General features: G+C 42.7%; 2 protein-coding genes across 2 annotated transcripts in view; both read left to right on the top strand.

The window, feature by feature from the left end:
* Window positions 1-25,914, top strand: part of LOC308299638 (splicing regulator ARVCF-like) — a gene marked incomplete at both ends in the record, with an annotated part of 34,855 nt that extends 8,941 nt beyond the window's left edge. Inside the window, 14 exons of the mRNA XM_080743432.1 lie at window positions 6,492-7,159; window positions 11,786-12,264; window positions 13,085-13,268; window positions 14,178-14,295; window positions 15,661-15,832; window positions 16,773-16,790; window positions 17,210-17,281; window positions 21,468-21,595; window positions 22,229-22,379; window positions 22,574-22,766; window positions 23,130-23,241; window positions 23,798-23,882; window positions 25,175-25,242; window positions 25,822-25,914. Of these exons, the coding sequence (XP_080599558.1) occupies window positions 6,492-7,159; window positions 11,786-12,264; window positions 13,085-13,268; window positions 14,178-14,295; window positions 15,661-15,832; window positions 16,773-16,790; window positions 17,210-17,281; window positions 21,468-21,595; window positions 22,229-22,379; window positions 22,574-22,766; window positions 23,130-23,241; window positions 23,798-23,882; window positions 25,175-25,242; window positions 25,822-25,914 (2,541 nt within the window). The remainder of the gene's footprint in view (window positions 1-6,491; window positions 7,160-11,785; window positions 12,265-13,084; window positions 13,269-14,177; window positions 14,296-15,660; window positions 15,833-16,772; window positions 16,791-17,209; window positions 17,282-21,467; window positions 21,596-22,228; window positions 22,380-22,573; window positions 22,767-23,129; window positions 23,242-23,797; window positions 23,883-25,174; window positions 25,243-25,821) is intronic.
* On the top strand, window positions 1,793-3,400 carry LOC308299060 (chloride channel CLIC-like protein 1; the record flags this gene model as incomplete). Its single annotated transcript, XM_080742785.1, has 1 exon — window positions 1,793-3,400. One exon carries the CDS (start codon window positions 1,793-1,795, stop codon window positions 3,398-3,400), a length of 1,608 nt encoding a protein of 535 aa, XP_080598911.1.
* Window positions 25,915-26,639: the final 725 nt, after the last annotated feature.

The following is a 26,639-nucleotide window of genomic DNA, read 5'->3' as shown; positions in this document are numbered from 1 at the left end:
CATTATACTGTATTTCATACAACTAATTTAAATCACCTGATTATTGTTATTGTTTGTTTTTTATGGGAATCAATCGGTTTTGTTCAGAGAGTTATGTCAAAATCCTTTAACTCAAACAAAACCATTGAATGGTTTTGAGTGCAATTTGCTCAACAATAGCTGGACCTCAGCTTGTCTCATCAGGGTCCAATCTAAACTCATTTTCAAAATAACTCATTATTCATTGGCAGGTGAAAACAATTCATTATTTACTGGCAGACTACAAAGCCTGGAATATGCTAGAATGAGGACAGATTATTCCTACTGTAGGACACCTGGGAGTTCGGTGTCCTTTACATAGATAACAAACGCATGTTTTCTCTCTCCAAGCAAACCAACAACTGTCTCAAGGGCCATTTATAGTTCTGTATGTTTGATTTTGTGTACATTTTGGGTGAGAGAGTACGTGCAGTAATTACGTCAACATGCTTAGTTCGTCTACGGTTTGTGAGCGCCGACCCACTCCTGAAAACTCATTGCAAACCTGTCTCCCATTGGGGCCACACGCCACATATTGCGCCTCGCAGCACAGAGCTAAGGCGCCCCGACCAGGATTTCACTCTAGACTTTTTATAAATACTTTGTGTCAGTTAAAGTTATATCACCAGCCAGGATATATGATTCGATATATGACTCACCTCGAGTAGCGCCCATCTCTCAATGTGATTTCAATCCCTTTTATTGCCATATGGAGATCCCTGTGATGCCAGGGGAACCAAATCCCTTTTATGCCCATATATGGAGATCCAGATGTCATCAATATTAAGCCCATATTTGTGAATGCCAATATATAATCACTGTGATGTCAGGAGAACCAAATCCCTTTTATTGCCATATGGAGATCCCTCTGATGCCAGGGGAACCAAATCTCTTTTATGCTGTGTAAAAAATAAAAGTTGAGAAAACTCAACATTTTAAGGCAACAAACTTCAGAAAACTTTTAAGTTAGACAATCAAACATAAAACTTTAAGTTTTGCTTAAATTGGTTTAGTTGGTGTATCTTAACATTTTAAGTTGCCTCAGCTTTTATAATTTTTGCTTAACTTAAAATTCTAAGTTGCCCTAAACTCAAAGGTTTTCTGAAGTTTGTTGCCTTAAAATTTTGAGTTTTCCCAACTTTTAATTTTTTACAGTGTGCTCATATATGGAGATCCCTGATGTCATCAATATTAAGCCCATATTTGTTAATGACAAATTATATAATCACTTTGATGTCAGATGATTGTTATTGTTAGTCAACATGTGTGGGTGAGTTCAGGTTGTTACGGTTAACATTGTTGCTAGTCAGAATACTTGGAGACTGGAGTATGACATCATGGACTCCATATTTGGGCATCGCCGACCTGCAATTCCATGGTCCTGTCTGACTCATCTATGACTGACATCTTGGACCTGACCTGGACCTCTATACAGTATATGGACATGGTTGGCTCAAAGTGACATGGTGACTGTTAAGAAGGCTTTTCACATCATCTTAATTGTTACCTTCCAAGTTGGTACAACACAAATCTCCATATATGGAGCTGACTGGATCATCACATAGATCTCCATATATGGAGTAGAGACAAACACTGACATCATCAGACATGACCCGGATCTCCATATGGCTATGGCTTACTCATTCTGACATCACCAGGATGACTCGACCAGCTCAGAGGAAGGGTATAAACTATAAAGAGACTCTCCGCATAGTGAAACACCACATAAAAGGATCCTGAGTTGCCTGAGAACTAGCTGGTCAGCTTGGGAAAAATGACTTCCTGTGCTAGCATACTGATCATTGTGCTGCTGGTATGCAGCATGTCACTGCATGGTGTGATGGGACAACACGACGACTGGATTGACCCATATGATATGCTCAACTATGATCCCACCACCAAAACCATGAGAAAACCCGTAGAGCCATCAAACTATCCGAGTCTGCCAATAGAAAGAAGAGAATACACTCAGGACTCCAAAGATGAGCTGCCAGTTTGTAACCACAAAGTAGAAGTGTTGCAAAGACAAGTTGAAGATCAGAACAAGAAGATTGCATTTCTTCAAGATCAGCCCACGTGCACGCCAGTGTTCAAACGATTTCTCACCAGGCTCCTGAGGGAAATAGACAGAATCGGTGTGCCCAGTGACCCTGGGGACATCTTTTATAATGCCAAAGTGAAACTGTCCCCGCAAGCTATGGTGGAGATTCGGATGCTTCTTGAGGGTGAGGAGAGCAGAATAACAGGGGCGCTGGACAATGCTATCAGCCAAATATTCATTGATCTCAAACCGCATGACTACACACCTTGGAAGTGGCACTTTGAGGACACCTTTGGTGTGGATCTCAACACTGTCTTAAGGGTGTCCCTGTGCGTGATGGTCATAGTCACCACCATTTGCACTCAGTTGTGGTCGGGGGTCTCCTGGTTTGTCCAATTCAAGAAAATGTTTGCTATCTGCTTCTTTATCAGTATCTTCTGGAACTGGTTCTACCTCTACAAGATTGCTTTTGCTGAGCACCAAAACAACATTGTGAAAATGTCCAGTGTCAGTGACAAATGCACTGGGATGAAGGAGATTGGCTGGAGCGACAGCCTGCGGGAGTGGTTCAGAACTACATGGACTCTTCAAGACGACCCCTGTAAGAGATACTATGAAGGTGTCATTGTCAACCCAATCATGTTGGTACCTCCTACCAAGGCCATATCGTTCACCATAACCACCTTCATCACAGAGCCTCTGAAGCATGTTGGCCAGGGGATCAATGAATTTCTCAGGGCGCTCCTCAAGGACCTACCTGTGACCTTTCAGATTCCTGTCCTCCTCGCTGTTGTACTCTCCATCCTGGTGTTTCTGTATGGTTGTGTTCAGGGGGCTTTCCGGTATGGCATCACTGCACCACTGCGCCAGCATCAAAGGGATCCCCCTTCCCTGGCTGTAGAACAGTCCCAGCTGAGAGATGTGGAACAACCTCAGCATATCCCAAGACGGCAGGCCAATTACAGCAGACTGAACAGGGCCCATGTACTCCAGATGAAGCCCAATAGAGTGAGGGAGCAGCCGGCAGAGGAGCTTGTGGAGAATCTGCACTGGGCTGACCAGGCCTTCAGCGAGGACGCGATGAATTTGGGGAAGATGGAGTGTCCTCCTGATGCAAAGCAGCCCAAGGGAGGTTCTTCAGTCACTGAATCTCAAACTGAGGAGGACTCCGATCAGGAGGAAACATGGGAGTCTTCAGTCACTGACTCTCAAACTGAGGAAGAATCTGAGTCTGATCAGGAGGAAACATGGGAGGAGGTGGAAGGAGCTAGCAATAGCAACATAATGGATGATGTGCAAGTCAAGATGCCTGATGCGAAAGCTAAATCCTCCCCAGCTTAAGATGAACCAGTGGTGTCAAAATCAAACTTATTTTGGGGGCGCCCGCTGGCCTACTGGTCCAGGCACATACCACTTAGGCATCGCCATATAGGCATGGATGCCTGGCGGTGTCGCCGCCGGTTTGATTCCTGATCCATTCCCGATCTACGTGTCATTCCCCAACTCTCCCCCATTTCCTGTCAGTTTACTGTCCTATCAATAAAGGTATAAAAACCCCAAAACAAATCTAAAAAAGACGAAAAAAACCAAACTTATCTCAAAGTGTCATCAATATTAAGGGCATATCTGGCATTCCCAGATCACACTTGCAAATTAATTACGTCCTTGTCCGTTCTATGCCCATATATGGAAATCCCTGTCCCGATGTCATCAATATTAAGGGTATATCTGGGAATGCCCATATTTGTGAATGCCCATATATGGGCATGTTCTGCCAATCTCAACAGGCACTGTTGAGATTGGGTAACTGGTCCGATATACATCACTGGCCAGATAGCAAGAAAATTGTCATGTTTCCCTGAGGTGTCTTACTAGTATAACTCTAGAGGAAAGTGTGGTTGCTGTGACGCGAGTCACACTTGCAAATGATTTCCGTCTTACTCTTGATGCTGCATTCACACTGGGAGAAGCCAAGCTAATGGTTTGCTTGGTAATTCAATGTATTCTCTATGCAAACCAGCTTTAAAAGATTCCAAGCTTTTTTTCCAGCTTGGAAATTTTAAAAGCTGGTTTGCATAGAGAATACATTGAATTACCAAGCAAACCATTAGCCTGGCTTTTCTGTATGTGAATGAGGCATCAATAACATTAGATTTAAGAGTATGGAGATGGAGATGACTCTTTCAAGTCATCTCCATATTTGGGAAAAGTTACATTTTTGCATTTTCCCATTCAGGTCAATGGAGAAAATGTATTCACTAATTGCGACCGTAAGGTCACAGTTTAGTATGAAAACCTCCACCGGCCGTCCGTCGGTCACACGTGCGGTCGACCGCACGTCACACGTGCGGTCGACGTGTGATGAGGTCACGATGAGTCATCTATGCCCAAATATAGATTTCTAGGTCAGATGGCCCATAGAGTTTGTGATGTCAAACCTAGCAACCCAATATAAACAAACCTGATGTCAGACCTGAAGTATCCTTTTATACCCATATATGGAGATACAGAGATCTCCATATATGGGCATATTAGAAAGCCCATATATGGGCATATACGGATGACATCAGGGATATCCATATATGGGCATAAAAGGGACAAGGGCTTACAGTTAAGAGATCTCTATATATGGGCATATCAGAAAGCCCATATATGTTCATATACTGATGACATCAGGAATATCCATATATGGGCATAAAAGGGACAAGGACTTACAGTTAAGAGATCTCCATATATGGGCATAAAGGGACAAGGACTGTTACAGTAGATATAGAGATGTCCATATATGGGCATAAATGAACAAGGACTGACAAACACTGAGATCTCCATATAACCTATGGGAATATAAGGGACGAGGACTGTCAGCTTGTAGACCTATTTTCTAAATATTGTTGTACATTAAAAACTTGAAATGGGTCGTTCTGCATAGTACTTGGGATTTGTTGATGTAAATGTTCACATAGAGTGTAATAATTGGTAAAACAAACTTTTGGCCTATTTGTGCGCTTATCTCCCGATTAGGGAGTCTTACTGGTAAATTAATATAGGCCTATATACTATATATAGACTTGTCCAGAGGAAGATGGTCGATTTGACATACTAGCCCTTACCCGTTCAAAGATATGAGCTCCAAAATGATGTGCAGTGTGTGGGTTATGGGATGTGCACTGTGCACACAGTATATGAGGGATGGAAAGTAACTTTAACTGGTGCTTGCATGATGTAGGAGCATCAATGTAAGAAACCCGTTTCGTTTAATGGCTACAGAGATACTGTTCCCCCCCCCCCAGCCCGCCCGCCCACCCGCCTGCACACACACCCGCCTGCCTGCACACACACACACACACACACACACACACACACACACACACACACACACACACACACACACACACACACACACACAGAGCTGGTTAAACATTTTGCCTCAAGCTAGATGCAGAATAGATGTGCCTCATGCTAGATGCAGAATAGATAGTAGATACAGCATAAAAATGCTAATATACAGCATACGATTTGTGAAAGTGACAAACGGCCTTCACAGTTATGTCAGGTGTGTTCATATGCTGATGGTGATGCGATTTCAGATCAATTGCTCCAGCCACCGAGGAGAAACGCTGGGACAGACAGACAGACATTTGCAAAATTATAGTATAGATGGCCCAAGTGTGTGCCTAAAACTGTGGGAGGAGTAGCGTGACAAATAAAGAGTATCTGTAAAGATGTGGTTTCCCTGTGAGGGCAACCACATTAATTAAAGACTTGTTCATTCATGGGTGTATTACAGTAGCCTGGTAAACCATAACGGCTTGTGTGAATTCACATTATCACGTGTCTTACATGATGAATGTGAATTCACGCTACTGGGATGGTTTACCAGTTTAGTATTGCAGTAGCCAAGGCAAGTTTATTTGTATAGAAGCAGAGAGATTTATGGCTTTACATAATTGTTTTGATATTAGAGGGGCCAGGGATTGAATTATGAGACATGTAATGGTGTGTATATCATAAGTTCATACTGTGATTATACTAAATACTAAATATTTCTGCAAATCAGATTATATTACAAAGTAAATGGGAATAAAGGATTTTTAATAGAAAAGGGTTTTTGATTATATTAAAGGAGCTCAGTCTAATACGAGCTGCTGAAATGGTATACACACATGCGGCACGCAATGGTGGGACTTGGTGTCATTTCTTCTCTGCCCCGGACTACTGTTGCCTTCCCACTCTTTTTGCAATTTTTAGGGAGGTAGGGATCAATTAAAAAACTACCTACGTACCTACCTACAGTACCTACCTACCGACCTGTCTGTCTGTCTGTCTGTCTGTCTGTCTGTCTGGTGCGCAATGGGAAGTGGACCATTATGATACATTTTTACACTCAAATTAACGCTTTTGCCATGTACCTGTGATTTATTACTCATTCTAGGACTCCAAAGCAGTCGAGCAGGAGTGCGAGCAGGTAGATACTCCGGACACCGCTGGGCCACTCAACCTCGAAGACTCTGACATGCCTGAAACCCCTGAAACTCCTGAAACACCTGACACACCTGATACACCCGATGCACCTGACACACCTGACACACCTGACATATGTCAGCCACCCTCTCAATTTGTTCCAGAAATCCCACCCGAGCAGTCCACATCTGCAGCAAACAGCCAAATCGCAGAGTCCCTTGCACCTACAATATCAACCAGTAGTACCACTGTCACTACGCTCACTTGGCCAGTTGAGGCGCAGCCTTTGAACACGGAGGGCCAGAGCAGCCACTACAACGTTCCTGACAGCTTTAGTGGCCTTGGAGGGGACATATGTGCAGGGTATGGAAGCCTGTCCCGAAGTGGTCTCCCTAGCTACTGGCCCTCAAGAAACTTCCAGCCTGGGTCTCACTACACCCTGCCCCTTCCTCCCAGGGACAACTATGGTCCCATGGGCCTCAGCAGTCAGGCTGAAGGCGAAGACCATGGGGAGCGAGGCATCGATGCCCAGGATGTTAAGACTGACCACCCGGCTGCCACGTACGCAACACTGGGAGGCATCCACCAGTTCAGACCCATCACCACCTTGGAGCTCCTCAGGGAACCGTCCCGCACCAGGTAATTAACAAACCCTTACCCACGGTAAAACAGCCAGTAGAACTTTTTACATTACCCAAAGTTCAATTATCATATGGACAGAGATTTGACTTATATCTTTAAAGATGGAGTGCCGATGGGGTTCCTCCCTACAACATAATCATCAGGTATTAGGATTGTACTTGGAAGAATTTTTCCCAAAAAAGTGTACAGTCAGAAAGTGTTAAAATTATGTTTTTATGTGGCCACACCCACCTGCTCATTAAGTATGCCTGGTTGTGAGGTGGGTGGTGGCCCAGCTGAAGTTAGCCACACCCACAGCTGTTGTTGAATGGTAAAAAAGGGGAGGGATGATATTGTGATGTGATTATATCCATGTATTTCAATTGGGCCTTTTGACTCAGAGGCTTTCAGCTTTCAGGAATTAACCAAAAATACACAGGGAAGACATATTTGTATGTTATAACCACGTACACCTGGGGCTCTATTAGAGTAATGTTAACTCCATAGACACAGAAAAGGTACAAAACTATGGCATAAACTTTTTGGTTACCACCGCGCTCTGACTTGACTGGTGCGGTGTCCTTTTAGATCAACATGTATTCATAGGAGAATGGATCGCACACAGTGGCAAGAGTTGCTTTTTTTATTTTTATTACACTAGCCCTTACCCGTTCAAAGATATGAGCTCCGAAATGATGTGCAGTGTGTGGGTTATGGGATGTGCACTGTGCACACAGTATATGAGGGATGGAAAGTAACTTTAACTGGTGCTTGCATGCTAATATGTAGGAGCATCAATGTAAGAAATACCCGTTCCATTTAACGGCTACAGAGATACTGTGTACCGATCTGCATGATTTTTGGACAACATCTGTAACTGTGTGTGTGTGTGGGTTTGTGTGTGATTGTGCATGGCCTGAACAACAGCGCCCCTCCCTTAACATGTGTGGTCACAAAAGGTACTGTAGGCTAAATAGATATAGATACACCATAAAAATGCTAATATACAGCATACGATTTGTGAAAGTGACAAACGGGCTTCACAGTTATGTCAGGTGTGTTCATATGCTGATGGTGATGCGATTTCAGATCAATTGCTCCAGCCACCGAGGAGAAACGCTGTTTCAGACAGACAGACACTCACTCACTCACTCACTCAGACAGACATTCGCAAAATTATAGTATAGATGTCAAGATGAGAAACAGATCTTTCAGCTATCAGCCGATTCTCATAATGCATTCTCACACTTTCAAGATTTTTCAAAAATGTTAAAAAAATAGCACCTGTACAAGCCTGCAGCGCGGCATGAAGTGACACACTGTGAGCTTGTACATCTGCTATACTTTGTGCCGCGCTGTGAGCTTGTACATCTGCTATACTTGAATAGCCAACGCTGAAAGCTAAAACTACACAGATGCTTTCCCAGTTTTTAACGGGTTAATGAAACAATGCAGTGGCCGTGTTAACTTCTCTGTGGTAGGTGTTTTGGTCAAGCATTTGCTTCTCATTAAAGCAGTTTAGGACATTCAATTTGTGTCACACTGTCACTGAAATATTAATAGGCTCTCCCTATAATGGGGTTACCTTTAACAAAGGCTAATGGTTTGCACTTTACAGCCCATTGATTTTTGATGTGTGTAGGAAGCCGTCTGAGTACTGGAAGCATCTTCGTACAGAAATGTTCAGTGCTTACAATCACCATCCTCACATTGTTTAGAGATGATGAGAAGGCTGTGAGGAATTATGTCTTTCAATTAGACCATGCAAATGCAAATTGCATTTGCTTGGTCCAGTTTATCACCACGTAGGGAATGATAGAAATTTAAATAGCTCTAAAGAAGAAACTAAAATTACAGGACATGGTAGTAGTACAGTATGTGTTTGTTGTGTATTTGTGTGTGCATACTGTATGTGTACATGCATGCATCTGCACGTGTAAGCATGTGTGCCAATGTGTAAATTGTAAAAAGAAAAAGAAAAAAATGAAAAAGAAAATCTCCTGAAGCAATTTTCTTTAGTAGCAATTAAGTCATCCAAATAACATACACATTAATATTCTATCAACATTTTGCTGCAAGGACCCGCAGTGATAATTATAAATATTATGCTTACTTTATACTCCACTGTATGGCAGTGTTGCGCGCCAGAAATAGCCAACATAGCGTATCACGGATACAAGATGCTTTGCGCTTTTAGATTGGCTATTTCCGAAGCGGGAAACCACCATGCGGTGAAGTATATATCAGGCTTAAGGCCCATTCCCACTGGGCCAGATAAAAGATATCTGGAGATATTTCTCCAGATATCTTTTATCTGGCCCAGTGGGAATGGGCCTTTATGCTCCATAGCCCAACAGACATCTTTAGTTTGTCCCATCCATGCAGCCAGCCTAGTGGGCAGGAGAGACAGATGGGCTGAAGTTTAGGAGCAGGTGCTATCAATCAGAGATGACAGTCTGTCGTAAAGTCGATAAATAAGGAGGTTTCACTTGTTACTGCATGCCAGACGCTCTTTCCTCAACCCATATACAGTAAAGTGACAGGACTGTTCACAAAGGATATTAGCCTTATTCACGGCCCGCCCACCTACTTCCCTTTCTCAGTTTTCCCCGGGTGCTGACTTCAATTTAGAAGGGGAAACTATACTGGACTTAAAGCCAACAAATCATTATTTCTAACAGTAAAGTAAATTATAGTGCTTTGTGCCGTTTAGTATCTTGTGTTCTTGATCATGCTAGCCGTATTTTATACTTTACTATTCGGAAATTGCATTAAATTTGCGATTTCTGTGCTAACTCCATAGGCTATGGTAGGATTTACCCCTTCAAAATGTGACTTCAGCACCCGTGGGATGCTTAGTGGGCGGGCCGTGAATTAGGCTAATTGCCCACTTTGGGAATGGGATACAGTTTAATTGCCTGGGCCTTCTTCTTTAATTGAGATGTTTCATTTAATGTCTTAAATCATTGATTGATTGATTGAAGAATTTATTAGATGTTTGCAATAGAAAAAAGTACAGTTTCATGACAGTACAAATCACTGGTACAAGGTCAACTAAAAGGAGATCCTAGAAAGCCGAGGCTTATTTCCACAGGAACCATACTTTAAGTATCTCATATAACATTGAAAGACAGACGGATAGAACATAGTACTTTATCTAGGATAATATCAGTTTCAAAAGCATAACATCAAATACAAAGGCAGAAAAAAAGAAAAGGGGGGGGGGAGCATGGGGGCTTAGTCTATTTACAAGTCACGGGTAGCAGCTGTCTGAAGGTGACTTTTCATACCAATTTTGAAGGAGGCTAGGGATTTGCTCTCCTTTAGGGCTTGTGGAAGGGCGTTCCACATGTTGATGGTGTAGCAGGAGAACGAGTTAGCGCCTTGTTTAGTGTTAAATCTACGTTGATGATGATTAGTGGAGCTGCCTCTGGTGTTGTGATCGTGAACATCCTTGACCTTTAAGAAGTAGTTTGTCAGGTACATGGGAATCTTGGAGGTGTAGTATCTTGTACACCAGGCCCATTGCAAGATGCTGTACTCTATCAGCTACTTTGAGCCACCCCACGCTTTCGTGGTGATGATCGGTAAGGTGGGTCTGAGGAGGGAGACCAAGCACAACCCTAATTAGTTTGTTTTGGGCTGTTGGAGCTTTAACTTTAAGGCAGCTGGGGCGTCGCGATACCAGACAAGGACTCCGTAATCAATGAGGGGCCCAATAAGAGCACCTCCTAGTGTCTTTCGGGATTTAATATTGATCAGCGGGGCAACCCTTTGCAAGAAGCGAATTCGTTGGTTGACTTTATTGATTACCTTGCGGTCATTTTTTCACTGGATAGGTTAGCCTCCAGTGAAAAAGGTTAGCCTCTAGGCTAAGTTTCTGACTAGATCCAAAGAGGATACATTCAGTTTTGCCTAGGTGAATTGAGAGTCTGTTGTCATTGAGCCAGGTGCAGATCTTGTTAAGTTCACAGTTAAGGGCCTTTTCAACCTGCAATATGTCTCTGCCTGAGACTAGGAGAGCCGAGTCATCCGCGAACAGAAACAGATTGCAGTCACAAGCAGATGACATGTCGTTTACGTATATTAAGAACAACAGTGGTCCTAGTATACTCCCTTGAGGTACTCCACAGTTTACTGGGAGGGGGGGGGGACAGGGTTCCGTTGACTTCCACCATCTGTTCCCTCCCCACCAAGTAAGAGTGCATCCATCTCACTGCTGTGCTATCAAGACCAATAGCTTTGAGTTTTTCAATCAGAATAGAATGATCGACGGTGTCAAATGCCTTCTGGAGGTCCAGCATGACCATGCCGCAATATTTGCCATCGTGAATTTCACGTTTGATGTAATCATTCAAATAGATGAGGCATGTATCTGTGGAATTGTGTTTCTCAAAGTGGATTCCAGGTACTCTGTGGGTTCCTTTAGGGGGGGTCTAAATGGTTCCATTTGTACACTGTCAAGAGTTAAGGGGACACCTTGTTTGAGAAACAGCTACTATCTTGAGATACAGCTACTTTCTTGAACGGAGGGTTTGTGTTTGTGCTAATGTCAACATTAATCTCCAGTACACTCCACCCTCACTTTCTCTCTCTTCCCCGTCTGTCTCTCTGACACACACGCTCCTCTCTCTGTCTCTCCAGGGGTGGCTATGAAGACGCCATCATGCCCCAGGTGGACGCCAACTCAAACCCGTTCTACCAGACCGCGTCCCGGGCCCAGACCCTGCAGTTCCCCCACAAGCGCAGCAGCATGGTCAGCCTGGACAGCATTCGCCGGGACCCCCGGTGGCGAGACCCCAACCTGCGGGAGGTGATATCCATGCTCAGCCACCCCATGGACCCGGTCAAGTCCAACGCGGCCGCCTACCTGCAGCACCTGTGCTACGAGAACGACCGCATCAAGCAGGAGGTCCGGCAGCTGATGGGGGTGCCGATACTGGTGGAGCTCCTGGACCACCCCAAGCCCGAGGTGCACCGCAAGGCCTGCGGTGCCCTGCGCAACATCTCCTACGGCAAGGACCACAACAACAAGGTGGCCATCAAGGTCTGCGAGGGCATCCCGGCCCTGGTGCGACTGCTCAGGAAGTCCAGCAGCATGGAGGTCAGAGAGTTGGTCACAGGTACAGAACACATGTCGCTGTGTACCTATCAACTAGCCTGATCTCAGACTCAGCTCACGCAGTAGTCTGAAACTGTGCCTATTCTGAGCGATTTACGGGGGAGGGACTTTTTGGCGTCCGCGCGCAAGTGAGACGCACAGTGATCGAGATCGCGACGCACAGTGATCGAGACGCACGGTGGACGCGATGCACGGTCGCGGAGTGTGTGTGTGATTGTGTGTGTGTCTCTGTCTGTGCCAGTGACTGCTTCCACACAGAACTGCGACCAGAAACATGTAATCAACATTAACAGCTTGGTGAAATCAGCGCGCGAGCGTGTGTGTGTGTGCCTTCCTCAGCCTGCCTGTGTGTGTGTGAACTTTGTTTGAATCGTTTCAACTGCTGCGCGGATTGGATATTCGTTAGACCCACCCCCACCCCCCGCGCTCATTGGCGAGCCGAAAATAAATCCCGATTCATGTACTCAGCTCCAGACCAGAGAAAGAGTCCACTCTGAGAGTTCTGGAAGCAGGCTACCTATCAACACTTTTACTGTATGCACGCACAGCGCACACACACACATTTATATACACACGTCCTCACACCATTGTGTATCTGTCTGTAATGTTCTTTTTTTTGTAGTTTTATAATTTTTTTTTTTTTACTGTCTGGTTATGTTAGTGTTATATTTTCATAGTTTTACTGATATTTTTGCAGTTTTTAGTATAATTAGTGTTGTTTGTGTTATTATTGTTCGCTTGTTGTCACTGTAAATGAGGGTAACTTCAGTGCCCCTGGAGCATAAAAAAAGATTTGGAAATGAAATGGCATTTCTTTACAGGGACGCTGTGGAATCTTTCTTCTCACGAGCCTCTGAAAATGAGCGTCATCAACCATGGTCTTCAGACGCTGACTGATGAAGTGGTCATCCCGCAGTCGGGCTGGAGGAGAGATCCTACTGAACACTGTCGACTCCAGGACACTGAGTGGACCACCGTCTTTAAGAACACCTCTGGGTGTCTGAGGTGACCAAGAAACACCACACAATAGAACTGCAACGGCTGTCTTTTTTGTGTCAGATTGTATTAAACCCCTCTTTTATCTGCAAGCTTTTACCCTCTTTCATCAGCAAGCCTAGCTTTAAGCTTTATTCTTTTTTATAGTGGCCGACCCTTGTTTTAATTCTCTTTGTACTTTTTACTCTTCGCCTTTAGCCTTCTTTTAAACCTTTCTAGTGTGCCCCTTTTCTACCTATTTTTGAGCGGTGGTAAACCGCTCCTATACGTGGCTGTACGTGTGTCTGTAGCCTTTTTCCTCAGCGTTTTGCCATAGTAAAATGTGTGTACATAGCATCATGTTTGTCTAGTGATGTCATCGTCGTGTGTCTGTAGCCTTTTTCCTCAGCGTTTTGCCATAGCAAAACGTGTGTGTATAGCATACCCTGTACATACTAGACTCAAATCCTAGTCTGATGACGTTATGCAAGCACGACCGACACCGCTCACTTCACATTGGGTGTGATTTTTTGTTTTTACTTGTGCAGCAGCTCAAGATCTGTCTCGACAGATAATAATTGTGGGCTCGCTGAAAGCGAGACCAGTATGCTCTCCCAATTCTTTATATAGTAAGGTTATTCTCCTCAACACAGTAGAGAGAGGAAGAGACCCTTTCAATCCTCAGTATCTGAGGGATTCAATGTAGGAGTCTCACAAGTAATGTTGGAGTATCCGTTGGGCAGATCTTTATGCCCATATGGTGTTCATGTTGGAGTGTCCATTGGGTAGATCTTTATGCCCGTACATGGCGTTCCATGCGAGCGGCGAGCACACACCGTTTTGTAGGAACAGTATTTTTAGTTTTCATTATACATTTTTAATACATCGATATTGCATGGTCCTGTTCTCTCAGCTTGCTAACAGAACTGGTTTCCCCAGGAACGTGAGCTCAGATGGGGCAGAAGCTCGACAGAGGCTGAGGCAGTGTGAGGGTCTGGTGGATGCTCTCCTTCACGCACTACACTCAGCTGTGATCAACAAGGAGACTGACAACAAGGTAACTGAGGCACACACACACACACACACACACACACACACACACACACACACACACACACACACACACACACACACACACACACACACACACACACACACACACACACACACACACACACACACACACACACACACACACACACACACACTATATTCATCTTATCTACAGCAGTAGTCCTCAACCTTTTCAGGCCGTGACCCCCAAAATAATCATATTTTAACAGGGGACCCCCCACCCTGACGAGCTCTAAGAGTTGAGGCATTACATTTTGTATAAAACAATTCTATTGTGAAAATAGCAGATCTACATGCTCACAACGCCCGCCACCGCCAACGCCTCGCATTGCGAGGCGTTGTGAGCATGTAGATCGGAGATTTTCACAATTTCTGCCTCTAATATTAGACAATTTGGACGATGTTTAATTTGTCATTTTAGTAAATGTCCTTAAAGTGTCACTTTAGAAATGTGCAGATTCCCTCTATACGCCTACACTTTATGTTGGTTTGTGAGAAAACAATGTTGCACATTAAGTTAATCATCAGGGGACCCCCAAAAATAATTTGGGGACCCCCCCTGGGGGTCCCGACCCACAGGTTGAGAACCACTGATCTATAGGAAAAGTCTACCCAAGACCAATTTGAGAATATATCAATCTGGTATTATAGAGAGAAATACCGCTGCTAAGCATTTTTTGCTATTTCCACAGAGACTTGATTTTAGCCACTGATGAGATGTCATGATGTGGGAGCACGATATTTAATTTATGTTGGCACAGAAAGGCAGGAGAAACTGAATCCTGGAAATTGAAACTATTAAAGCAATACAATAGATATCATCTGACTTGGCACACAAAAACAAACAAATGATTGTTTTTCCTTTTGAGAAGCAGTCCCATTCTAAAACACATTATCCTACCGGTATACACTAGCACAAATATTACATTGCATGATTGTTTGATACTGTAGTTGTGGTAATGCAATCCCATAACCTAAAGAGAGTACACACATAAGATTAAAACCTGCTCCTCTGTGTAGTTAATCTGATATCTTCTTGTTTCTTAAAAAAGACAATTCTGTCACAATATTTGTTTACATTTGTGCATTTGTTTCATAGTTGTCAACTACTGTAACACAGCTGAAAAGTGAAAACCATTAGCCCTGTTGTTTTCAATTCATATGCCTATGCATCCAAGTGGAGCATATTGTTTGCAAAAAAACAAAATGTTTACTGTCTGTCAACAGTTTTGTTTGACTTTCTGTGATTATCATTAAGTGAATTAGGATGTGCCTGTATCCTGTACTTATGAAACCTTCTGTGGTCTTGATTTAATCAAAATGTGATGTCATTCTTAATGTCTTTCAGTCAGTAGAGAACTGTGTGTGCATCCTGCGAAATCTATCCTATCATGTTCACAAAGAAATACCAGGGGCAGAGCGATTTCAAGAGCCCTTCTCCAATCATTTACCAAAGTCAGGAGGAGGGCATCAAAAGAAAAAGAACGAGGCTGACTGTTTTGGAGGGAAACGAACCAAAGGTGGGTAGAACATGATAAGTCATACATGAACAAGTTAAAGGGCAACTTCACCTCTGGGACAACCCAAGCTTATTTTATTGTTGTTTGGGACACGATCAACACAATCCTGAGTTATTTCTTGTGTTCAATCTGTTTTTTGAGATATTTTAGTATTTCAGCATGTACTAGTGATGCGTTTTGCATCATATGATGCAAAAAGCATCACTGATGATGCAAAATGCATCACCAGTCATGCTGAAATACTAAAATATCTAAAAACACAGATTGAACACAAAGAAATAACTCAGGATTGTGTTGATCGTGTCCCAAACAACAATAAAATAAGATAGGGTTGTCCCAGAGGTGAAGTGGCCCTTTAATGTACTTACTCATTTCATTTATTTAGTATAAGATGCATTATCATCCTATCTGTTTAACAACGATTGCCAAGCCACGTTCTTAGTGTGCCGGTTGGGCCAGTTACAAAATATAAGAATGTAGCTTTGAGCCTGATAAACGTGACAAGTTAACGCATGCTTCTATGCAACAACAATTATCTACATCAGTGTTTCTCAAAGTTGATTCCAGGGACTCTCTGGGTTCCTTTCGGGTGGTCAGCTAAATTGACCCATACAAGTATGTAACTCTGACAGTGTACAAATGGAACCAAATGGACCCTAACAGATCCATTTGGTTCCATTTGTACACTGTCAGAGTTAAGGGGAACCTTGAAATGTAAAAGTTTGAGAAACACTGATCTACATATACACGTGCCAAACATAAATAAGCTTGTAGCTTGTGTAGCAGGTATTTTCTGTGTGCATAAATCAGGCTTACAATTAGTTTATCCATGAGGAGGAATATGCTACTGAAGCCTATATCGACTGTCGTGGGCTGCTGCAGCAAAATCTAACCTTAATGCTCTGTACTCTGTTTTGTTTGTGCTTTAACTATTCATCAGAGGATTGGTTCAGTCAAGGTCAGTCTGCTTATTGGTTCAAAATACACATTGTCTTCACAGTTTTTATATCTGTTTGCATTGTATTGAATATACAAAGACATACAGTATTCATTCATGTATATTCGTGTATTATTGTGAACATTGGCGTGTGTGTGTGTGTGTGTGTGTGTGTGTGTGTGTGTGTGTGTGTGTGTGTGTGTGTGCTTGTGTTTGCGTGTGCGCGTGTGTGTGTGTGTGTGCTTGTGTCTGTGTGTGTGTGTGTGTGTGTGTGTGTGTGCTTGTGCCTGCGTGTGTGTGTGTGTGTGTGTGTGTGTGTGTGTGTGTGTGTGCGTGCGTGCGTGCGTGCGTGCGTGCGTGTGCGTGCGTGTGTGTGCTTGTGTGTGTGTGCGTGCGCATGCATGTGTGTGTCTGTGCATGTGTGCACATGCTTTGTGCAGGTTGGAAAAATGGATTTATGGACAGAAAATATGGTACATTGGATTTACCAAAGCGTACAGAACCAATGAAAGGTAATGATAATCTTGATTAGTTCATTTGACTTAAAATATGCCAGTAAAAGAATCCTGAATCCCAAATTCTCATGCACAGCCTTTTTCCAAAGAGGGCCATATTTGAAAATATGACCATCTTTAAAAGCCTGACAGCCTATCAGACCGATTACCCTAATTGCTGCACCAGAGCACCACCATGTGGCTCTCTGCTTTACAGCCCATGGCAAATGCACTCTACAGTGCAAATGTTGCAATCCAAATGACTAAAACAGAGCCTATTTAATGTAACCCTTTTAGAACGGGTACACATTATTGTGTATCATTATTTTATGCTTTAACTATTGAAAAATAGCAGATATACAAGCTCACAGCGCTGCGAGCTTGTAGATCTGCTATTTTTGAAAAATCGTGAAAATTAGAATTTTGACCCGATTCTATAATTGTCTTTTGAATCCTTCTAAGATTTTTTGAAAAACCCTATGTTTCTATGTCAGCAATATGGCTAGCCATCGTCAAAGAAAAGGTCCTTTTCACGTAACTGGAGCTCAGTTAATCTGTTCTTGAGAGACTACTATGTCAGTGGTTCTCAAACCTTTTCATGTTAAGGACCCCCAAAATGATATTTATTTGGCCACGGACCCACCATCTCAAAATATTTAGTTCCAGGGACCACCCAGAAGCAAAATTTGAGTTACAAACGTTCGCTTTGAAAATACATTCAAAGATTTGCACACATTTTCACAACTTTTTCAAAAATAGCAGATCTACAAGCTCGCAGTGCGGCACTCGGTGCAGCGCTGTGAGCTTGTATATCTGCTATTTTTCACTGGTTAAAGCATTCAATAATTCTAGGCCTAGCAGTCAGCACATATACTCCTTGAGGAGTGATGCATTATTGAAAGAGCGTGTCAACAACTAATACACGTTTTCTTAATCTGTCATATGGCCTGAAGCAGCAATGTTGAATTTTGTTGACTACCAGTTTGCACAGTGAAACACAACTAAAGTGTTTGTACTTGGTATGGGGGAAAGTGGTACAAAATGACCAAAATGTGTGAAGGTGAGTTGCGGTGGACTAGACAAACAATCCTCTAATTATGCTGTCAGAACAACTGTCAGAACAGAACAAAGCAGAGGCCTTCCTTTCTCATTGAAAGAACTTGACATCCCTATCTTGGGCATGTCACTATAGGCCAAAATCAACCAAATAATGTACTGTAATGTACTGCAAACAAAAATGCATAGATGCATCCGCATTTATTAAAACTGAGGAATACAGGATGGAAAATGTGTGGCTATAAATGAAAAGGGGTAGACAGGTAGAATGATTCATTTAGTCTACGGTACCGTATTTAAATGTGAGCAGGTGTGTTGGAGTGGGAACGGGTACAAAAGGGTCAGTGAACAGGCTCATGGGAACTGGAGTTCTGGCCTATATTTTCCACTGTACTGTAGGTCATTGTATTTGATCCATTACAGCAATGAAATATAAGCACACCATCCTCTGGTGGACAGATTTGTAGACAGAAAGACATACAGTATACACATAGCCTTATTATCTCTGACATAACGCAAAGGCCAGGCCTCAAAGTAACGGCCAGGTGGAGATTATGTGTGCCCCTGTCTGTTTGTGAGTGTGTGCATGTGTGCATGAGTCCGAAACTAAACTCGCAAATCATTGATACCAATCAACAAACATTTTGCGCACGTTGCCAGTACCAAGACACTCCCCGAATATGTTTTGAATCCGTGAATGATACAATGTTACCCCTGCCCATCATCCCTCCGGAGTATACTCAGGACAGACACACAAATCGACCAACACGAGATTAGCTATGATGCACGAATCAACCAACACAATGTGTCAGTATGATGAATGAACGTTCATGCACCCCCCTCCCCCCCACACACACATACACAAATATATTGTGACACACACAGTACAGTATGTGTGCATCATGCGGCCCGCAACACAAATACACCAGACCCATATCTGTTAGAGGAAGTACAGCTGTGTGGAAACAGCGACTTGGATTCATGAGCTGCTGTGACAGGAAAAGGAGTAGGACATCCAATGGAATACAACCACTATTCTGACTGTCACTCATCTGTTGTTTATATACTGTGTATTTTCCAACAGAGAAAAAGCTAAATGTTTTGGTTTGTATTTGTATATACTATATACCAGGGGTAGCCAACCTTAGGCACGGGTGCCAACATTGGCACAGGGGAGGGTGATCACTGGCACACTGGCATAAGTGCGAGAGAGAGGATTTTTATTTTCAAAATTCAAATATATATTTTAAATTAAGTCATCTGATTTACAGCAAATTACATCCTGCACATAATGCTACATTAAAACTCTGAACTCTGAACTTGTTATAACAATGTCCTGCCAATCAAAATATGTTAGTGTTTGATGACGTGTCATTATAACAATGTCCTGCCAATCAAAATATGTTAGTGTTTGATGACGTGTCATTAAAATGTATGTTGACATTGACATGGCACACCATGACCATCTAGAAAATAAACACATAGTCCAAAAAGGTCGCTGACCCCTGCTATATACTATACTTGACAATTTGCTAAGTATGTGCTTGTACTACTTGTATGTGTACTGTACATGCACTTTTCCGGCAAGCAGTTAGTGACAGAGTATGTTTTTGAATGCAAAGGCTGATCTAAAAGGAGAAGCAACCCGCAAACAAAAAGTCCAGTAAAAAATACATCTGGAGATACTCTAATATCTGTCTACACGGCCAGGTGTTAAGCCGAATTCTGCCTGCCTGCTGGGCAAAGCACGACCTCATGGTTGTTGTGGCAGTGCCAGGCCGACTGAGAGGGACCTCAGTTGGTTTTAAAACCACCTCAAACATACATCATCTTTCTGCAGCACTTCTATCTGCCTCTGAGCTCTTATCTCAGGTAGTCTGCAGATCCGACTCTATAGGTGAGGAAAGTCACCCGTGATTCAAAATCCACCCACTACATCCCTTGGCCTGAAGGGACGATTGATCTCCGATGGGCAGGCCAACCAAGGATAGACTATACCGGTACATCCCACAACCTGGATGGACGATGAATCTGTCAGTCAGTCAGTCAGTCAGTCAGTCAGTCAGTCAGTCAGTCAGGGGGACGTGCAGAGAATGTTAGAGAGGCAGGGGCTGAAACTCCTAAAAGGGCCTTTTGGTGAAATTATCGACGCTTGCTTGATACCACACTGAACTAAGCATAATCAAGTCAATAAGCCCTATTCACGCCCTATTCTCAGCAACTTCCTGGTGCTGACGTCAGCTTTGAAGGGTAAACCCTGCTATTTTAACACAGAAATCGCTGGACTTAAAGCCAACAAATCATTATTTCGAACGGTAAAGTAAATTATAATGCTTTGTGTCTTTTACTATCTTGTGTTCTTGATCATGCTAGCCGTATTTTATACTTTACTATTCGGAAATTGCATTAAATTTGCGATTTCTGTGTTAACTCTATGGGCTTTTAGTAGGGTTTCCCCTTCAAAGCGTGATGTCAGCACCAGGAAGTTGAAGCTGAGTGGGCGGGCCGTGAATAGGGCTAATACTGGAGATGTGGCGTAGAGCATGGATTTCTATACAGAAAGGGCAATTCTTTCAACATAAGATGCTGCATTCAAGTTCAGGAGAATTTGGACAAGGCAATTCTCTTGAATGCTGCCTTCAGTTATGGCATGGAAAGAGGGCATTTGCATTTCTTTCAGCACAGTAAAAACTGCATTCATGGTCTGGAGAGGGCACTTTTTACAGACGGCTAAAAGGGCAGGAGCTCAAGCCCCCTTTGATGACTATGTGTGCACATGCCTGAGTCAGTCAGTCGGTCAGTCAGTCAGCCAGCGATGTGAGTCTATTAGGCTTACCCGCTGGTCCAGCCAAAAACATAATATAATTTGCTGTGCATCCATCAAGTATAACAGGCAGAACAGTGTTGATCTGGGGGTACATACTGTATCTTATGAGCCACTGTGTGTGTGCGCATACTGCTGGTTAATTCTCAATCTGGTGTGGGAGTATTCTGCTGTTTCTAACAATATGTTAGGATGATTTAAGCTTATCTCACCACCCTGTGTCTCTCTTCACACACACGCACATGCACATGCACGTACACACACGCACACACACATACACACGCACACACGCAAACACACACGCACACTTTTTTGTCTCTAAAGGACTGGAGCTACTGTACCAACCAGAGGTGGTGAGGCTGTACCTTTCTCTCCTCACTCGCAGTCAGAACCACAACACCCTTGAAGCAGCTGCTGGGGCTCTGCAGAACCTCGCTGCAGGACACTGGGCTGTGAGTGAGATGGAACAGATGCTACACTGCTGTGTGTGTGCGTGCGTGCATTTGTCTCAATCATATCAATGTAATGCAAAATAAGATCCTACAAAATACGTGGCTGTCTCATCAGCAATGGAAAGAAACATCTGAGTGTGTGCGTAACTGCGTATGTGTAATTGTGTATGTGTATTTGTGTGCGCACACACGTGCGTTTGTGTGTGTAATGTATGCGTGCTTCTTTGATATTTTATCTTCTATTTTGACTAATGCTTATTGATGGTATGAGTATATGCCTATATGTAAAACATCTACGATTTTATTAAAGCTTAACAACACAGCTTCCCTGTTTGTACACACACCGGCCAGAAATCATACGAGCTGGTATACAGTAGGTGTGATGAAACATCTGTCAGTTCTGTTATGTTTAGCCTGAGCATCCCTATTCTTTGGGGAAGATTTGCTGAAAATGTACAAGCTCACAACAGGGCCGCCGCAGCGCGTTGTGAGCTTGTAGATCGGCTGTTTGGAGATTTGGTGTAGAGGGACGAGTATAGAGCCCTTGGGGACTCTGGTCAACGGCTATGTTTTTTTTTAACGGATCTAAAAAATATTATGAGTAACACTCTTCTTCTATGTTTCGGCTCATAGTGGTCCAGCTATATCCGTGCAACAGTAAGAAAGGAGAAAGGTCTTCCAGTGTTGGTGGAGTTGTTGCGTTCTGATGCTGACAAAGTGGTGCGGGCTGTGGCTATTGCACTTCGCAACTTGGCCATAGATCGACGGAATAAAGACTTAATAGGTATGGGGGTCTAGCTCTTTACTATTAATCAACACACGCGCACACACACACACACACACACACACACACACACACACACACACACACACACACACACACACACACACACACACACACACACACACACACACACACACACACACACTTACTTAAATAAGTACTTGATTATGTATGTTGCTTTTGTCTCATTATAGGAAGCTATGCTATGAGGGACCTGGTCAATAACCTGCCATGTGGCCAGCAACACCCAGCAAAGAATCTTGAGTCAGACACAGTGGTGTCTATTCTGAACACAATCCATGAGATCATTTCTGATAGCCCAGAGAACGCGCGGGCTCTCATACAGGGCCACACTGTGCAGAAATTGGTAGCCATCAACAAGACAAGGTTTGTGTCTTTCAACTAAGATTTTCAAAACCAATCAATTTAAAAGGTGAACAATGGAACTTTCCAATTTTACAAACATGGTTTTGTTTACATCTCGACTTGTCACTTATCTGTAGACAGGGGCAGTTGCCAAACATTCCATTGTTCACCTCTAATTGATCATTGGAGACATTCATTAACACAGACTTCTTGGCCCTGACTCCCTCCCTTGTACAGTAGTTCACAGGCATCCTTTAAAACAGCCCTGAAATGTCACCTTTCAGGAGGCCAAAGGGAGAGGTAGTTATCACTTCTCCCTTAGACAGGCGAGAGGTGAATTATTGTTTTCTGCACATGATCTCATACACGTCTACTTCTTCCCAGCCAATCTTTGCGTGAGACCAAGGCAGCATCCCATGTGCTTCAGACAATATGGGCCTACAAGGACCTGAGGAGTAGTCTTTGTAAGGCAGGTTGGAACAAGAGCCACTTCAAGGTAAGTCCCAATCTATCCCCTTGCTGTTAATCAGTCTAACACAATGGTTCAAGGACCCCCAAATTAATATGTATTTGACCGTGGACCACTGTCTGGAAATATTTTGTGCCAGGGACCCCATACAAGATCTGTGCTTCAGAAATATTCCAAATCTGTTCACATTTATTCTTTTGGAAATAGCAGCTCTACATGCTAGTGGGAAGTTCTGGTCTTGAGAGATTAATATGAAATTATTCTCTCAAGAACAGACTCTCTAAAGGAACAAAACAGAGAGGACGCTGTTTTTCCCTTTTATTTGACGATGGCTAGCCAGATTGCTATGACATAGACTTATCGGTTGGATTGGCGGTACAACGTAGTAGGTGTGAGGGCCGCCCGAACTCTCGATGTGAACCTCTAGGGTTAAAGTGGTTAATTGATACTATATAAACTAAGTTAGCTGGGCTGGGGACCCCCAGGAACCCCCTCAATGACCTGGGGGTCCCCAGACCTCACTTTGAGAACCACAAACACCAAAGCATAATAATGTTAAAGATGTTATGATGTAACCCCACAGCCAACTACAGGAGGAACTAAAAAATCAAAGAGTGGAAAACAAGGCAATGATGACATCACCCTACCTCTCATGGAGAAAAACCAAGGTAAGCAAATCACAGCATTGAAATATTCATCATGTTGTGACAAAAGCAGTTGACTCAATTGAGTCTTGAATCACAGACCAACTATAAACCAATGATATGGATTTAAGTTTATGCTGCCACACAAACCACCAGGATTTATATTATCCCAACTACTAATCCCTGCCGTTACTGTACTTGCATGATGTATAGTTGTATAAAACAAAGAATTTCAGTAGAACCGCCGATCCAACCAATATGCCCATAAAAAGGGACAAGGACTGAGAGATACAGAGATCTCCATATATGGGCACATAATCCATTTTACATCACACTGATATCACACTGATGACTTGGTGGATGGGAGTGCATCCCAAATGGAACCATACTCCCACATGGAACAATCCAAGAGAATCATCCAGCCGTGGTCTGTGCCTACTGTAGCTGCATAGAGTTTTAAAGAATGAAATGTTTCATACCACTTTTTTGGAAAACAGGATATGAATGATGTATGAACTTTGGGGTGAGCATAACAGTGCTCTACTTTGCATGAAGAACATATTTTGCATTGCCCTTTAGCTCTCTTGGATCTCACTTTGAGTGAGTGCTGCCACTTCAAGCAAAGTGTGTTGTTTGTGGCATGAATCTTGTACCAGGTTGAGATATTCATCTCCAAAGAAAAATAAACTAGAAAGGTGTGCTCAGCAGAGCACAAATCTCTGCCCTACTGTATCTCTCTCCATCTTTCTGTCTGTCTGGGGCGTGTGATAACAATGTGTTGGGGTTGTGTGCGAGTATGAAACATGGCATGAGGCAATGAATGGGGGTATATTATGGGTATAATAAAGAGTAGACAGGCTATGGAGACAAATCTGCTCACAGTGAGCAGATGTAAAGATACAGTAGTGTGGCATGTTGTCATCACTCACTGGGACAACTATGATGTTAATGCATCTCTGAAATGGAAAAAAGGAGCCTGTGTTCTAATGGATCCAATGTAGTTATTATTTAATTATGAGTCCTTGTTAATTAATACTTTATTTACATTGGATCAATATTCATAAAACCTACTGACCGATATTTTCAACTTGGTGTCCCTATTTTCGGGCATGTCATTATAATGCCGTTCTGTCCATGACGTCAGCTATCTCCATACGGACATCTATTTTTGCTAATTATGAATGAATGAATGACGAATTATTATAAAAAATAAATAGGGTATTCATTTATGCAACAATTTCTATGTCTCGCATTGTCTTAGTTCCTGCTGTTTGCCATCTGTAATTGCACTCTGTATGTATTTTCTAATTTACCAGATGGCTACTCCACCTTAGAACAGAGTGGGGATGGAAAAGGGCACATGATGGAGAGAGAACCTATCCAGGTAGGTAATCTTCTCAAGGTTTTATATATACCTTTTTTTAGACTGATCTGGTCTGACAGATTACGGTAGCTGTATTTGATTTGTTTCAATCGTAACAATAATAATAATACCGGTAATTGCCTTTAAAGTTTTGACCTGCATGATCACTACTTTTCTCACGACGCACGTGCATATCTCCTTGTATGGGCCGTTCTGTCCGTGACGTCAGTTACTGTATCTCCATACAAGGAGTTTCGTGCGCATACACACAATGCCAGACGTAGGAGTGGTTAGCACCGCTCAAAAACCCAGAGAGAGTTTGTTTTGGGCATGTCATAGGCAGACATCCTTAAATAGACAGCATAGCAGATCTACAAGCTCACAGCGCATGGCAATGCAATGCGTTTATGTGCTTGTAGATCTGCTATTTTCGCTACTTTCGCCAGACACCGTCATTCGATGAAGTATAAAATGGGACATTGATTTATGAAAAATAAAATACATAAAAAGATGACATGATATAAAAGGTTTCTGCCCGACAGCGATGAAATGGAACTTTCCTGGAACGCTTCCCTGTTTTTGCGTGTGTTATTTATCCAGGCTATCCCTGAGAGAAAACACTTCATCAGAGCGGGGAGGCCTGCAGTGGGCTTGGTGGAAAGCAAACCTCCACCTCTTGACTCCTGGGTCTAACAGCAGGGTCAGGCAAGATCACACATCCACATTCCACTATTGGTGCATATCGTTGTTGTCGGGTGGAAACCTTGTGTGTCCAAAACTGTTCGTTTTGTAGCTATTATTTTTAAAATGATTTAAAGTACCGGTAGTGAAAATAACTGAACTAAACACAACGCCTCGCGGTGAGAGGTGTTGTGTGCTTTTAGATCTGGTATTGTCACTAGTTTTGTGCAACAGTACTTATATGATGAGGCAGGGCTTTACTTTCCGAAAAAGTAAAAAAAAAGTACACGTTTTTTTTAATTAATATTCTTTTTTATTTATTTTTATTTTTTTACGAAAAACGTATAAATTTGAAACTTGGACATACAAGGTTTCTGCCCGACATTGACGATATGAATTTTATGCATTGTACCATTCTTGCACGGATTAAATGGAAATGTTGTCTCAAATTGCTCTGTTTTGTTTGCAGGAAATGTGTTTGCTGTCGAACATGAATGTGAAGATTAACTGGGGGTAATTTGAATAGATATTAACCAAGATGATTATATTCTTCTGAAAGTCATAGTGAATCATGTAGGACTGTAACTGGCCCTATCTACATCTTAAATATATTAAAGTAGTATACAGTATGCTAACTGAAAACAATGTAATGTATGTAATTTTTTTAGCCCTACATATGAATGAGTGGATTTATATAATACATACTTTCTTAAACTATGAGTTTGTGTCCTTGTGAT

Source organism: Nannobrachium achirus, assembly GCF_963921795.1.
Source record: "Nannobrachium achirus genome assembly, chromosome: 15".
NCBI classification, from domain to species: Eukaryota; Metazoa; Chordata; class Actinopteri; order Myctophiformes; family Myctophidae; genus Nannobrachium; species Nannobrachium achirus.
The sequence above is the reverse complement of the archived record's forward strand: the minus strand, read 5'-3'. Positions and strand labels throughout refer to the sequence as shown.